Here is a 17252-nt window from a genome sequence, read left to right on the forward strand (position 1 = left end):
GCGTACGGAGTTCATCTGTTGCACGTGACGCGGCGGGACATGTGTAGCTTGTTTTTGTGTCTCCTTCCCCATCGGGCTGTGTTTATACATTTTAGCGCCGGTGCGAAACGGCAGGGAGTCGTTCACCCCACCCCAACCCAAACCCAACCCCCCACCGCACACGCTCGTCTCCTCTTTGCGGAGCGCTGTCACCCGTGTCGTTGAAATTCACGGCTGAACGCAAGCCCGCCTGATCGTTCTGCACACACAGACAGAGGTCTGGCTTGGTGTGTGTGTGTGTGTGCGTGTGTGTACATGTGTGTGTGTGTGTGTGTGTACATGTGATGCACGGCAGATGGCCAGACGTGCAGCGAGCAAGCAGACTAAATGAGATAAGCAGACCTGGATGAAGCAATTATTACTAAGCTTGTAAGAAGTGGGAGCCAATGACAGCGCAGCAGCGTGCAAGAATCACATTTGTATTCCACACACTCTGACTTGCTGTTGCCGGTGTATTTGGCGAGGATGATCGTGTGTGTGTGTGTGTGTGTGTGTGTGTGTGTGCGTTTGGCTGCGTCAGCTCAACATAACGCTGCTGTTGTGTTTGTTGTGTGCAGGTGTTCTCAAACAGCGATGAAGCCCCCATTAACAAGAAGCTCCCCAAAGAGCTGCTTCTTAGGTAAGATGAAATACGTGCAAAAAAAAAAAAAACACACACAATAGCACACAACCTTGAGGGCGGGCTTTAGCGGCATTAAACATTTTTTTTCTGCGCGCTAAGCAGTTGTGAGGTTGTCAAAACTTTATGTAAAGTTCAGCTGAGGATTTCCTTTTTGAATACCATATCTTTCATTCATTCATTTCAGCTGTCTTCAGGCGAGAGGCGGGGTACACCCTGGACTGGTGGCCAGCCAATCACAGGGCACATATAGACAAACAACCATTCACACTCACATTCATACCTATGGACAATTTGGAGTGGCTAATTAACCTAGCATGTTTTTGGAATGTGGGAGGAAACCGGAGTACCCGGAGAAAACCCACGCATGCACGGGGAGAACATGCAAACTCCACACAGAGATGCCCGAGGGTGTAATTGAACCCTGGTCTCCTAGCTGTGAGGTCTGCGTGCTAACCACTCGACCACCGTGCCGCCCATACCATATCTTCCTTTCATTTATTCATTCATTCATTTTAATTTCCTCACAAGGGTCACGGGGGGTGCTGGAGCCTATCCCAGCTGTCTTCTTCGGGCGAGAGGCGGGGTACACCCTGGACTGGTGGCCAGCCAATCACAGGGCACATATAGACAAACAACCATTCACACTCACATTCATACCTATGGACAATTTGGAGTGGCTAATTAACCTAGCATGTTTTTGGAATGTGGGAGGAAAACCGGAGTACCCGGAGAAAACCCACACATGCACGACCGAGGGTGGAATTGAACCCTGGTCTCCTAGCTGTGAGGTCTGCGCGCTAACCACTTGACCGCCGTGCCGCCCATATCTTCCTTTCATTTATTCATTCATTCATTGTAATTTCCTCACGAGGGTCGCGGGGGTGCTGGAGCCTATCCCAGCTGTCTTCGGGCGAGAGGCGGGGCACACCCTGGACTGGTCACCAGCCAATCACTAGTCAGATTAGGCTTCATCAGTTTATGGTCAAAAACTAGATAGGATAGCTTTAGTCAGGCTAGATCTTGATTTGAGCAGGAACCGATGAAGCTAGCTCAGATGAGAGGCGAAACGTCCTCCAAGACTAGCTGTCTGATAGAAGATGACTAGATAGGACAGCTCCAGTCTCGCATTTGTCAGATTGGAGATTGGGCATAATGAGTTCGTGCTCCAAAGACCAGATAGGGCAGCTCTAGTCTGGCTCCAGCTAGATTAGAGCTCTGATCTAGTTAGACTAGAGCTGTTCTATCTAGTCTTTGAGCACAAACTCATGAAGTCTGCTCGTATGAGAGGCGGAACATCTTGGAAGACAACCCCTTGGAAGACTGGGATGAATGACTGGAAACATTTTGCTGAATTCCTGCTAATTCCTAAAAATATCCATATATTTCTGGTCAAGTGGTCATCACGCTGGCCTCACAGCTCGGAGACCCGAGTTCAATCCCACCCTCGGCCATCTCTGTGTGGAGTTTGCATGTTCTCCCCGTGCATGCGTGGGTTTTCTCCGGGTACTCCGGTTTTCTCCCACATTCCAAAAACATGCTAGGTTAATTAGCCACTCCAAATTGCCCATAGGTATGAATGTGAATGGTTGTTTGTCTATATTTGCCCTGTGATTGGCTGGCCACCAGTCCAGGGTGTACCCCGCCTCTCGCCCGAAGACAGCTGGGATAGGCTCCAGCACCCCCGGTAGAAAATGAATGAATGAATAGGCATGGCTTGCATTTGCCCCTTTTTTCATTGATATTTAGGCACAAATGCATCGTGAATTCTGCCTAGCAACAAGTGGTTGCTCAAGACTGGGGAGAAAATGTTATTTTATCTTCCGATGTGTTAGTAACCCTGGCTCGCTGAACATATTTACCACGGTAAAAAAAATTAGGCATAGATTGTGTAGGTTATTACAATTGCAACAACGAACACCGAATGTCTCCGTATGTGTGTGTGTGTGTGTGCGCGCTATAAATAGCTTGTCTTAGCTGGTGGGGAAGTCCGCAGTGCCGCTGCGTCGCTCCAGCTGCGACCCGCCCGAGACTCTCCGGTGCACCCACTGACACCAACGCACCCTCAGCGGGGGGGGGGGGACAATGCTGCTATGTTACACAACGCATATTCCTGTTTGTTAAAGTCACACGACAGCGTCACCATGTCTGGCTTTTTTTACACAAACACGTCTTAGATAGCAACGCCGTCTTGTGATCACGGCCTCTAGTCGCAGTCAAGTCGGTCCCCCCCCCCGAGGAGCGACATCGTCACAAGATGTTTGTCTGATCTGATGAAAGGTTATAAAAGGCTATTCTAAGGAGATTCTATAAATATTGTTTTATCCGCATAAAAGCTTCCATACGTAATCTTTCACCACTAATCCAGCCCAGTGTTGACCGCCACACGTAGATTTGGCACTTCCTGTTGACCCTTGCTCATAAACACACTATAACGGGACTGTCTGTAAATGCCGCTAGTCATTCCAACTCCGTACAGTAGCGGGCATCATTCTTACGCACTTGCTCTGCAGGAGATAAAGAACACGTAGTAGGAAGGATTGATCAACGTAGTGATTTTTGTGTTGCTATATTATAGATGGTGTTATAGCGAGTATTTACAGCGCTCTGGATATAAAAAGCGGCGAGTGACAAATCGAGTGAAGAAGAAACGAGACTCTGACAGTCGGTGCTGCCGGGCGCTTCCCCCCCCCCATTATTCTCACGACATTCCCATAATATTCTAGCTTTTCCCACAACCTCATTTCCCAATTACAACTTTGATTTTAGATCTTGATTTCTTTTTCATAACATCACAGCTTTTAAATTAATTATGACTGTTTTCCCGTAATATTTCGACTATACAATAACTTATTTTGCAACCTGATTTCCCCCCAAATTACAAATGCATTAATTGTTTTATTTCTCCTCAAATGACGGCTTTGAAAAACTTAAATCTTAATTAAAAAAAAAAAAAAGAACTTACTGCATTTTTTTTGTTGAATTACACTACCGGTCAAAAGTTTTAAAACGTTTTTTAAAAGTTTTCCAGTTATTTATTGAAGTTGTACAAGTCCAATGAATGGCTTGAAATGGAACAAAGGTAGGTGGCGAAGTGCCAGATGTAAAAAAAAAAAAAAAAGGACAAGCCTTAACAGCTGTAGTAATCCCTACTACTGTAGTACTTAGTCCCTCCTCGGTACTGCAGTAAAACCTTGTCAACATCACTTCAACATCGCTGTACTGCAGAAAGCATTTGTTTTGTAGCTTTTACCTCCTGAGAAATTGGAATGTTGTCAAACCTTTGACCAGCAGTGTATATTTGCCGCCGAGCAGCACTTTTGAACACCCCGTGTCACTTTTTGCAAATGCGTCATAGCCAATTACAAAAAAACAGAAACCCTGCAGCAGCCACAAATAGATTACAGTCCTGTGGGAACAGCCGTAACGCGTTGACAAATGAGCACTGGTGCGTTTGGGCTTCTTTTTACTCGCATAAGCCCCGACTCAGCAGCCTGCATCGCCACCCAAATTCACGTCAGGCCCGAGTTGCCATAGCAACCGGGCCGGGACTTAACGACGAGAGCGATCCAGCCAGGCTTGAAGGGACAGGTGTTTGTCAACAAGTGTGAGCATGCTCCATTAAAATCTCATCATGCACCATGCTGGGAACGGAAACGGTGCAGGATTTGATGGCTTTTAGCTTTTGGGGTCTTATTCCTGTGTTGGTGGACTTTACTTATACGGTACTTTAAAACCGAATGTAATGTAAACAATACAGCACTGGTAATGGTAATGGTAATGGTTTAATTTCATGTGAACATCCATCAGATTACAATTGAGTGCATCCCATAATCAGTTCCCAGTTCCACATGTCCAAAAGGAGTAGGAAGAAGCAAAGCTTATTAAATCCTACCCCTCCATCTGGTACTTTTACAATCAGTAACTGTTATATTTGTTCACTTCCTGCTTTCCTAATACAATTTAAGTTATTTTTTATTTATATTTTTTTACTTTATTTTATTATAATTGTATTATATTAAATTATATTATTATATTAAATTATATTATAAATTATAATAAATTAATTATAAATATGTTTAAATTTTTTTAATTTATTTTATTTTTTTAATTATTTTTTGTCACGTACCGAAGTACAAGGTGATATGACCATACAATGACATAATGGGTACGCTTGTATTGTTTGAATTGATGAATTGGCTCATCGTTGGGCATTGTTTGAGGTCCTTACTCAATCCATCCCATAGTTTGATTCCACATACTGAAATTCTATGGCTTTTTAACGTAGTCCTAGCATATAAGTGTACTTATATATACTTATAATACTGTTGCACAGTGTCTTTGTGGGGTGGTCGCTACTTCCAAGCTAGACTATTTTAAATGTCAAAGCTGTTTTATCAGCTGGGGACTGATACAAAAGAAATGTGCTGTCATAGACAACCACCACGTATGTCACCAGGCATCATATGCACCAAAGTTGGGATTCTTTTGAAATAAGATCAACCTATCCCAGCTGTCTTCGGGCGAGAGGCGGGGTACACCCCGGACTGGTGGCCAGCCAATCACAGGGCACATATAGACAAACAACCATTCACACTCACATTCATAACTATGGACAATTTGGAGTGGCCAATTAACCTAGCATGTTTTTGGAATGTGGGAGGAAACCGGAGTACCCGGAAAAAACCCACGCATGCACGGGGAGAACATGCAAACTCCCGAACGGAGATTCCAACCCAGGTCTTAAGTGCACGTAAGTCCATGTAAAACTAAAAGACAGGATGTTCAAGAATTGACAGAAATAGTTAGATCATAAAATATTTATAAATACAGTACAGGCTCACGTGGGACACGGAGCCCGCAGGCTTCTAGGGGGAGTAGTCCACCTGCTTTTCATTCCCAGAGACTTGTGTGACGCTAGCCAGCACAAAATGATGGCGGTGATAATAAAAGCATGTCATCTTCATCATATAGCATGACTTCTGATCAACATCTTACCATGCGGTTACCAGTTATTTACCTTTACATTTCAGTGGACAGATGGATAGCATTTTAACAAGAAAACTACCACAAAATATGACAGCAAAAATGGAAGAATGAAGTCAAATTATTATCATTATATATATATATATCATTGAAAAGTGTTGGCAGACCTCACAGCTAGGAGACCAGGGTTCAATTCCACCCTCAGCTATCTCTGTTTGGAGTTTGCATGTTCTCCCCGTGCATGCGTGGGTTTTCTCCGGGTACTCCGATTTCCTCCCACATTCCAAAAACATGCTAGGTTAATTAGCCACTCCAAATTGTCCATAGGTATGAATGTGAGTGTGAATGGTTGTTTGTCTATATGTGCCCTGTGATTGGCAGGCCACCAGTCCAGGGTGTACCCCGCCTCTCGCCCGAAGAAGACAGCTGGGATCGGCTCCAGCACCCCCCACGACCCTTGTGAGGAAAAAGCGATAGAAAATGAATGAAAGAATAAATGAATAAATGAAAGGAAGATATGGTATGGGCGGCACGGCGGTCGAGTGGTTAGCGCGCAGACCTCACAGCTAGGAGACCGGGTTCAATTCCACCCTCGGTCATGCATGCGTGGGTTTCCTCCGGGTACTCCGGTTTCCTCCCACATTCCAAAAACATGCTAGGTTAATTAGCCACTCCAAATTGTCCATAGGTATGAATGTGAGTGTGAATGGTTGTTTGTCTATATGTGCCCTGTGATTGGCTGGCCACCAGTCCAGGGTGTACCCCGCCTCTCGCCCGAAGACAGCTGGGATAGGCTCCAGCACCCCCGCGACCCTCGTGAGGAAAAAGCGGTAGAAAATGAATGAATGAAAAGTGTTGTGAACTTTCTGCCACATTGTAGTGGCATGAAGTAGAAATATCGAAGAAAATATTTATTTTAAAGTTACAATATCAACAAAAAACAATAAAGTCATTTTTGGAAAATGAGGTTATGGTAACCAAAAGAAGCAATCACCTAACCGACCAAAGTTGTTTTTTTAACCCCAACACCCAATATTTACATATACAATATATACATATTTATATGTATTTTACATTTTTTGCGCAACAGTCAAAAAGCGGTTATAACTGCAGAGTAGAAGAGATGATGTTTGGTGTTTGACCGCGGACCGCGTCTGGGGCGAACCACAGTGACAACTACCGACCGGAATTGCTAACAATCCCGCGGGACCGCGACTTACAGTCCGGAAAATATGCTAATTAGTTGAAGCTAGAATAAAAGGCTGCATAATTTGAATGATATTACGGAAGAAAATGAACTTTTACACATTTTTTACAATTTTTTTTAACATCGGTCTGTATAGGCGGTATGGCTGAGTGCGTTTTGGGGGTTGGGGTTGGGGGTTGCACACTCAGACACCCACAAATTGAGAAAAAAAGATCTCGTCAACATTACATCACTCAGTGGTCAGGAAGTCTCCTCTCTCTCTTTCTTTGTATGGCGTTCTGTCCATCCACGTCACAAATAGGCAATGCTAGCATGTCCTAGCGTAACCCCCCACTCTACCCCCAGCCTCAGCATCTAAGAGACATCGCATTGCGCTCTAAGCTTGGGTCACGAGTCCTTTAATATTCTCCATATGGGCTCCCAATAGTCTACCTGTGTGTGTGTGTGTGTGTGTGTGTGTGTGTGTCCTTGCATTAATGTATGTGTCCCCTCGTGGCCTCGTCTCCCTCAGTGGCAGAGATTACTCATTGGCAGATTAATGGATTGAGCTGACCCAGAAGCCTGCTGCGGTGTGAGGGCCTCTGCTGCACCCAATAAACAATGCCACTTGTACTCTTTCTTCCCTGATAGAAATCCCATATTGTAGTCTTTTTTTACTATTATTTTACTAAGTCTCAGAGAGCCCACAATAGCGTGTTGGTCAAAGTCTGGCCTTCATGCTGGAAAATCATGTGCATGTGCTCTAGAGCAGGGGTGGGCAAAGTATGGCACAGGGGCCACATCCTGCCCGTCACGTGTTTGAATACGGCCCGCCCGTTCTCTAGTGTTAAACCATGACAAAGTTTGAGATCATGAGGTTTGCACACACACAAGGATCAAAACGCTCACTTTCAAAAAGGTGCGGTAAAACCGTACCTTTGTGATGTCACAGAGGGGCGTATTTCCTGACATGGTTATTGTTGGTAGTTGCTCTATAGGAGACCACAGCCCAATACAAACACACCTCACATTGAGGAATGGGACAGGAGGACACAGAGATTAGCAATAGTAGCATGGCTATCTGATGCTAAGGTGCTAACGTTACATTCACATTTTAACCGCAACATCATGGTTATTGTTGGTAGTTGCTCTATAGGAGACCACAGCTCAATACAAACACACCTCACATTGAGGAATGGGACAGGAGGACACAGAGGTTAGCAATAGTAGCATGGCTATCTGATGCTAAGGTGCTAACGTTACATTCACATTTTAACCGCAACATCATGGTTACTCACTCACATTGAGGAATGGGACAGGAGGACACAGAGGTTAGCAATAGTAGCATGGCTATCTGATGCTAAAGTGCTAACGTTATACATTTTAACCGCAACATCATGGTTATTGTTGGTAGTTGCTCTATAGGAGACCACAGCTCAATACAAACACACCTCACATTGAGGAATGGGACAGGAGGACACAGAGGTTAGCAATAGTAGCATGGCTATCTGATGCTAAAGTGCTAACGTTACATTCACATTTTAACCGCAACATCATGGTTATTGTTGGTAGTTGCTCTATAGGAGACCACAGCCCAATACAAACACACCTCACATTGAGGAATGGGACAGGAGGACACAGAGGTTAGCAATAGTAGCATGGCTATCTGATGCTAAAGTGCTAACGTTATACATTTTAACCGCAACATCATGGTTATTGTTGGTAGTTGCTCTATAGGAGACCACAGCCCAATACAAACACACCTCACATTGAGGAATGGGACAGGAGGACACAGAGGTTAGCAATAGTAGCATGGTTATCTGATGCTAAAGTGCTAACATTACATTCACATTTTAACCGCAACATCATGGTTATTGTTGGTAGTTGCTCTATAGGAGACCACAGCCCAATACAAACACACCTCACATTGAGGAATGGGACAGGAGGACACAGAGGTTAGCAATAGTAGCATGGCTATCCGATGCTAAGGTGCTAACATTACATTCACATTTTAACCGCAACATCATGGTTATTGTTGGTAGTTGCTCTATAGGAGACCACAGCCCAATACAAACACACCTCACATTGAGGAATGGGACAGGAGGACACAGAGGTTAGCAATAGTAGCATGGCTATCCGATGCTAAGGTGCTAACATTACATTCACATTTTAACCACAACATCATGCTAGGTTAGCGCAGACATTGAAAAAAAACAAAACACACCATCATGAGCTCCTACATCCCTAGCCGACTGATGGATTGTTGGTGTTTGGCATTTTTAAGATGTGCGGTGAAGCCTGGGAAAAAGAGTTTTTTTCTTGATGAAAAGCGAGCGCTCTCTCGTACAACATCATGAAAAAGTTGTTTTTGCATCATTGTGGACCTTTTATGATTTAATGTTGTCCATTTATTAATCCTATTCTTTCTCCCTTTGCAACTCCCTGTAGGATATTCTCCTATCTGGATGTGGTTACACTCTGTAGGTGTGCCCAGGTATCCAAGGTAAGCCCCGCCCACCATAACACTAACACTAGCCACGTTTACATGAGGAGTTTTTCTCTTTCCGAATGACCTTTCCAAAAACAATGGTATCCATGGAAAGGAATATTCCAATCTCTTGTTTACATGCGGCGCTATAATCCAACAGAATAGTCAACGGGGCATGCCCAGTAAAACGTAAACATCAACATCATGTGATACCGACTTCCCCGAGTTTTTTAACTCGGTATTGCCAGTTTTTCCTTCGTCCGGTCTTGGAATTTAGTTTGGATCCAAAACAAACTTTGCTTAGCAGTCCAGTGCCCGATTGCTGGCCTCCATTTTTTAAAAGTGAAGAACATCTGGAGCTGCGTGTTACGTCATATCTGAGCATGCCCTGAAAGAACTTAAAACAGGAAAAGATCAAATTCAATCTTGCTAATATTTTATCGTTAAACCCGGGTCATGTTTTATATCGATATATATTTTCTTTTTATGAATAAAGTATAGGAGGGTTTAGATTCTGTTCCACAGGTGGCGCTAATGCACACCAAAGCTGCTTGCCAACCGCCAATAAACAAGAGAAGAAGAAAAAACACCACAAATAAGAACTTTCTGTTTGAGCGGGTACAAGATACCTCAATCGGATTCGGGAAAGGAATATTCTATCCCCGGGAATCCCATTATATGTTCATTGGGATTGGCACTTTTCTTTCGGAATGAGGTGTATACAAAGGTTACATTCTTTCAATTTGAGTAAATAATCCGGAATTGGAATATTCGGGGCGGCACGGCGGTCGAGTGGTTAGCGCGCAGACCTCACAGCTAGGAGACCAGGGTTCAATTCCACTCTCGGCCATCTCTGTGTGGAGTTTGCATGTTCTCCCCGTGCATGCGTGGGTTTTCTCCGGGTATTCCGGTTTCCTCCCACATTCCAAAAACATGCTAGGTTAATTAGCGACTCCACATTGTCCATAGGTATAAATGTGAGTGTGAATGGTTGTTTGTCTATATGTGTCCTGTGATTGGCTGGCGACCAGTCCAGGGTGTACCCCGCCTCTCGCCCGAAGACAGCTGGGATAGGCTCCAGCACCCCCGCGACCCTTGTGAGGAAAAAGCGGTAGAAAATGAATGAATGAATGAATGAATCCGGAATTGGAATATTCGGGGCGGCACGGTGGTCGAGTAGTTAGCGCGCAGACCTCACAGCTAGGAGACCAGGGTTCAATTCCACCCTCGGCCATCTCTGTGTGGAGTTTGCATGTTCTCCCCGTGCACGCGTGGGTTTTCTCCCACATTCCAAAAACATGCTAGGTTAATTAGCGACTCCAAATTGTCCATAGGTATAAATGTGAGTGTGAATGGTTGTTTGTCTATATGTGCCCTGTGATTGGCTGGCGACCAGTCCGGGGTGTACCCCGCCTCTCGCCCGAAGACAGCTGGGATAGGCTCCAGCACCCCCCTCGACCCTCGTGAGGAAAAAGCGGTAGAAAATGAATGAATGAATGGAATATTCGGGTCCATGTTTACGTGGCTATTGTTTTGGTCAAATGCCAGCATTGCAGCGTAGCGCCCTCTGTTGTGCATATCGGGCAGCGCCGCTGTGAACGATGAAGCCTTTTTAGCCAGCATCAGCAACACCGTCTGCACAGTAGAGCTGATGATGATGATCTCCTCCATCTGACAGGCATGGAACGTTCTGGCCCTGGACGGCAGCAACTGGCAGAAGATCGACCTTTTCAACTTCCAAACGGACATCGAGGTGAGCTCTGTGGTGTCCAAATTGCGGTCGGTGTGTGTCGAGTAGCCTGATCCGGCCCCCCCCCCCCCCTCCCGGGGCTTAGTGCTGGGTCAGTAGGCTTCGGTGCCGACGGTGACGTCACAGCTGATCCTCTTCCCTTGTGACTCTCCTCTGTCTCTGTTTGTTTGTGCGTCCCTCAGGGCCGCGTGGTGGAGAACATTTCCAAGCGTTGCGGAGGCTTCCTGAGGCAGCTGAGCCTCAGAGGCTGCCTCAGCGTGGGGGACGCCTCCATGAAGTAAGACCCCCCCCCCCCCCCCCCCCCCCCCACCCCACTTCCCTCTCAAGTCACTGTCGCGCATTATCGCCGTCGTCATCATTGCTCTCTCCTGCCTGCACGATAAACAGTAACTGCTGGTCCTCCTCAGGACATTTGCGCAGAACTGTCGAAACATCGAAGTGCTGAACCTGAACGGCTGCACCAAGATCACGGACAGCACCTGCCTCAGCCTCAGCAAGTTCTGCTCCAAGCTCAAGCACCTCGATCTCACCTCCTGCGTTTCCATCAGCAACCATTCCCTCAAGGCTCTCAGGTAGACGCCGCCTCCTCGCTTCCACTAATTGGTGCCCAAACTCAGAGTTGCACATGAATTGTGGGCGCAACTCGGTGGAGATTAATAGTTGCATATGAATTGAGCACACTAATAGTTGCTCAAGAATGGTGTGCACACCATTATTATATTATTTTTATTTTATAAATTATATAAATATTGTATGTACTCTTAATTGCCCAATGTTGGCCAAAAAAATGATCATTATCAGGTGGAGATTAATAGTTGCATATGAATTGTGCACACTAATAGTTATATAGCAATAATGATGTGCACACCATTATTATATAAATATTATATAAATTATATTATTAATTTTTATTTTTATGCACACTAATAGTTATATAGCAATAATGGTGTGCACACCATTATTATATAAATATTATATAAATTATATTATTAATTTATTTTTATTTTTATTTTATAAATTATACAAATATTGTATGTACTCTTAATTGCTTAATTAATAAATTATATTATTAATTTTTATTTTTATGCACACTAATAGTTATATAGCAATAATGGTGTGCACACCATTATTATATAAATATTATATAAATTATATTATTAATTTATTTTATTTTTATTTTTATTTTTATTTTATAATTATATAAATATTGTATGTACTAGTAATTGCCCAATGTTGCCCAAAAAAATTATCATGATCAGGTGGAGATTAATAGTTGCATATGAATTGTGCACACTAATAGTTATATAACAATAATGGTGTGCACACCATTTTTATATAAATATTATATAAATTATATTATTAATTTATTTTTATTTTTATTTTTATTTTTATTTTTATTTTTATTTTTATTTTTATTTTTATTTTTATTTTTATTTTTATTTTTATTTTTATTTTTATTTTTATTTTTATTTTTATTTTTATTTTTATTTTTATTTTTATTTTTATTTTTATTTTTATTTTTATTTTTATTTTTATTTTTATTTTCCGGAACACAAATACTTGCACATTGTTTGTACATACTAATAGTTGCCCAATAATAGTGATCACTAATAGAAGCACATTATTTGTTCACACTAGTAATTGCCCAATCATACAAGATTAGCATTAGCATATGAATTGTGCGTGTTTGTGTGTCGCTGTGTAGTGACGGCTGCAGAATGCTGGAGATGTTGAATCTGTCCTGGTGTGACCAGATCACACGCGACGGCATAGACGCTCTGGCTCGAGGCTGCGCAGGTTTACGAGCGCTGTTCCTCCGAGGCTGCACGCAGGTACGCTGGTCGCGCTCCGTTATCCCACGCACTGCGTCTCCAGACTGTAGTCGCCCATGATAGTAATGATGCATGCGCTTAATAAAGAGCTTTATGATTTGTGTTATTGTCGTGCAGCTGGACGACGGCGCCTTGAAGCACCTTCAGAAGCACTGCCAAGAGCTCACCACCATAAATATGCAGTCTTGCGTGGTGAGAGAAAAAAAAATGGCCGCCGGTCATTTCCAACAAACGTGTTTATGGTCCTGTTTGTGTCTGCAGCAAATAACGGACGACGGCCTGGTGAGTCTGTGCCGGGGATGCCACAAGCTGCAGATCCTGTGTGTGTCTGGCTGCAGCAACATCACCGACGCCTCCCTCACTGCACTGGGACTCAACTGTCCCCGACTCAAGTAAGCAAGAACAACACACAAATTATACATTCGCTTGGAGGAAAAAGTCCAAATATCTTGGGAAGAATGATATTTTACAAGAATAAAGTCAAAACGGGTTAGCGGTGGTTAGCGCGCAGACCTCACAGCTAGGAGACCAGGGTTCAATTCCACCCTCGGGCATCTCTGTGTGGAGTTTGCATGTTCTCCGGGTACTCTGGTTTCCTCCCACATTCCAAAAACATGCTAGGTTAAGTGACGACTCCAAATTGTCCATAGGTATGAATGTGAGTGTGAATGGTTGTTTGTCTATATGTGCCCTGGGATTGGCTGGCCACCAGTCCAGGGTGTACCCCGCCTCCCGCCCCGAAGACAGCTGGGATAGGCTCCAGCACCCCCGCCACCCTCGTGAGGATAAGCGGTAGAAAATGAATGAACATTATTAGAGACCTCTCGACGTGAAATAACACCCCTATAGTCACTTTTACACACATTTATAGTAAACATAACAGAAAATAATACATATAAGGCATAAACAATGTTTAAACAATTTTGTGATACTATTGTACGCTTCATGTGATACTATTCTACGCTTCATGCGATACTATTCTACCCTTCCTGTTCTCAGGATCCTTGAAGCGGCCCGCTGCTCCCATGTGACAGACGCTGGGTTCACCGTGCTGGCCAGGGTGAGTTTTCCCACGCTGTCCGTCTTCCTATGGAAGCAGATGGCCATCTTACACGCTCCGTCTGCATTTTTCCCTGACAGAACTGCCACGAGCTTGAAAAAATGGACTTAGAAGAATGTATTTTGGTAAGAGGATTGAAACTGTGCCCAATTCTTTGAAGTCCGTTCCCACTCACTTGCCCACCGGAGTCTTCAGACGTGTCCTTGATGAAAGATTGTCCTCTCCCAGGTGACGGACAACACCCTGGTTCAACTGTCCATCCATTGCCCTCGCCTGCAAGCATTGGTAAGCATCACCTCCAACATGGCTTCTTTTCCCGCCTCCTTCTGCCCTCACCGCGTGTCGTCGTCGCCGTCCTCCTCCTCCTCGCAGTCCCTGTCTCACTGTGAGCTGATCACGGATGACGGCATCCGGGCGCTGAGCGGCAGCGCCTGCGGCCAGGAGCGCCTCACGGTGGTGGAGCTGGACAACTGCCCCCTCATCACCGACGTGACCCTGGAGCACCTGAAGAGCTGCCACCGGCTGGAGCGCATCGAGCTCTACGACTGCCAGCAGGTCACCCGGGCCGGCATCAAGCGGATCCGGGTGAGCGTGTGGTATCATATTTTTAATCATGTGGAGTGCATGAGAAAGCGGAGATGAAAACACAGCTCAAGAACAAGTATAATACACAACACAGCAACAAAGCCACAAATGAGACGCATGACTCTCCGCTGACTGTAAACATAACCAGCACCATTGCACATCTCATAACTTGCTATATTGGGGGAGTATGCCACTCTAGTACCCAGCATGCTTTGTGGGCGCTTTGACGGTTATAGATGTTTGATAGAGCATTTTCCCTGGTTCCTTTGTTTGCTTTGTTTACCTCTGACTATGCAGCGTTAAATATAATCATGAATAATTCTAATCATTCTAATTATTATATTATTATAATTTAATAATTATAATAATTATAATAATTCTAATAATTCTAATTATTATAATTATTATAATTATTATAATTATTATAATTATTATAATTATTATAATTATTATAATTATTATAATTATACTTACTGGGCAGAAACAACAGGCAAGTGTCCTATTGTTGTAATAATAATAATAAATACAATAAAATTCATAATTAAATTCAATAATTAATCTAATTAATAAACATTTACAAAATACATATCTATATACGTATATATACAATATAATAATAAATAAAATACATTTAATGAAAAGACTACTCTAGAATCTCCCATTATATTAATAATAAATAAAAATAACTATAATGCAATAATAATAATGAATACAATAAATTCATAAACTAATAAAATAAATACTGAAATGTATAAACAAAAAGCACATTAATAAACTAAATGGCTATGCTGGAGTGTCCCATTATTATAATAATAATTATGATAGAATTATAATAATTAATATAATAATTATTATAATAATTATTATAAAAGTATGAAAATAGTATTAATTAAATCTAATTAATAATGTTAAAAATGAATAAAAATAAATAATGTATTTTTTAAACAAAAGGTAGTGCCACATTCCCTGTGGTGTCCAAAGGTAATGATGGGGGCGGCCCCCCCCAAATAAATGAGCATACAGTAAACACTGAGTATGCGTAACAATTCCAAAATGCCCAGTGGGATACATTGTGGCCGTCCCAGGCTCCGCTGGAGCTGCATGTCATTGAAGGGACACACCGGGACTCACGGGGACGCTTGTTTGCTCTTTTGGTCCCCCAGTGTGACTCCTGTCTCTTCGCTTTGACAGGCCCATCTTCCAGAGATCAAGGTCCATGCCTACTTTGCCCCGGTCACGCCCCCTCCCTCTGTGCACGGAGGCGGGCAGCGTCTGTGCCGCTGCTGCATCATCCTCTGACAGTGGAGGGCCAGGGGGGGCCACCTCTGCCTGCAGGTGCTGCTGCTCTGAGACCGGGACGGTGGCGGCAGCAAGTGGGGGAGGACCCGATCGGGGGGGGAGGAGGAGGAGGAGGGGCTGGACCCACTCGACCGCTCCTGGTCACATAACCATAACGACACGGACGCATCGCCGCCGGTCCCCCTGTCGGCTCCACCCGGCCCCCCCTCTTCCTCATCCGCCAGGACATCAGCATGGAGGGACGACGAGGACGCTTCATCATCATCTGCTCTTTTCCGTTTGGACAAAAGCCGCCGTTCCACTCCTCGCAGTCCGACTGCAGCGTGCCGTTTCCCGAGTCGAGGAAGGAGACTTGATCCTGTGGGCCTGACATCACGTGACCATCCTGTCATTCATCCCGCTTCCAGCTACGGACACGCACGTGGACCAGACCGGCGTGGGGGAATCTGGAGCCCATCGAGATCAGCAAGAAAACAGGAAGTAGATCAACAGACCATGTGACATAGTTGTACATCTCAGATGTTTGTACAGTTTTTGCAATGAGGACAAAAAAGACACTTCATGGAGGTAGGCCAACAAAAAAAATGTTTTATGACTTTTTTTTTTCCTTTCTTGTTGTACAGGTGGTCCTCGGGTTAGCAACCACTGCCGCTGCTACCTAGCATGTGACGTACGCGTCCAGTTCACGTTAATTCCTAAATCACGCAGGGCTGTCCAAAGCTCAGCACATTCGAAAAATAGGGTTTAGAAAAAAGAAGTCGTCAATATAATATTGTGAAAATATTTCACAATATTGTGAAAAAATATTATATTAAATATAAAATATTAAATTATTAAATAAAATATTTTATTATATTAAATATAAAATAATATTATTATTATTATCATTATTAAAAATGTTAGCATAAAATTTGAATATTTTACGTTTTTAAGATGCAATATTATGGGAAACAAACAAAAAAACAAGTCATCCAGTGATCATAATATCACAGGAATAAATTCATAATATGCGAATTACGTCACAACACTAAAAGCGATGGCTTTCCTTTTCCTTGCCGCACTTCAAGACATGAAGTCCAAAAAGTTAACAAATACGGTGGCGTGAAAAAGTGTTTGCACTCTTCCCGATGTCTTATTTTTTTGTAACACGTTTTTCTAACACACAGATCATCAAATTAAAAATATTAGTCAATGATTACGCAACCCAACACAAAATGACACTTTTATTATTAAGGGGGGGGGGGGGGGGGGGGCAACATGGCCCTGTGTGGAAAAAGTGATTGCTTTGGGACTCAAGCCAAACACAGTGAGAGCCGTTATGCACACATGGTGAAAACCGAGAGTGCAGCCACGACTCATCCAAGAGGTCACAAAAGACCCCGCAACAACATCCAAAGAAGTGCAGGCT

At 43.6% G+C, this 17252-nt stretch overlaps 1 protein-coding gene across 4 annotated transcripts in view; it reads left to right on the forward strand.

Annotated features, from left to right (window-relative positions):
• fbxl2 (F-box and leucine-rich repeat protein 2) overlaps window positions 1–17063 on the forward strand; it is a 26578-nt gene extending 9515 nt beyond the window's left edge. For 3 of the 4 annotated variants that reach the window (XM_058047311.1, XM_058047310.1, XM_058047312.1), the window contains 12 exons: window positions 597–658; window positions 9279–9333; window positions 10997–11071; window positions 11251–11345; window positions 11476–11640; window positions 12774–12900; window positions 13018–13092; window positions 13162–13292; window positions 13900–13960; window positions 14041–14085; window positions 14189–14545; window positions 15737–17063. In XM_058047311.1, coding sequence (XP_057903294.1) covers window positions 597–658; window positions 9279–9333; window positions 10997–11071; window positions 11251–11345; window positions 11476–11640; window positions 12774–12900; window positions 13018–13092; window positions 13162–13292; window positions 13900–13960; window positions 14041–14085; window positions 14189–14545; window positions 15737–15844 — 1356 coding nt within the window. In that variant the 3' untranslated portion in view covers window positions 15845–17063. The remainder of the gene's footprint in view (window positions 1–596; window positions 659–9278; window positions 9334–10996; window positions 11072–11250; window positions 11346–11475; window positions 11641–12773; window positions 12901–13017; window positions 13093–13161; window positions 13293–13899; window positions 13961–14040; window positions 14086–14188; window positions 14546–15736) is intronic. The other variant, XM_058047313.1, reaches the window with a different exon arrangement.
• The last annotated feature ends 189 nt before the right edge of the window (window positions 17064–17252 follow it).

Source organism: Doryrhamphus excisus, chromosome 14 (assembly GCF_030265055.1).
Source record: "Doryrhamphus excisus isolate RoL2022-K1 chromosome 14, RoL_Dexc_1.0, whole genome shotgun sequence".
Lineage (NCBI taxonomy): Eukaryota > Metazoa > Chordata > Actinopteri > Syngnathiformes > Syngnathidae > Doryrhamphus > Doryrhamphus excisus.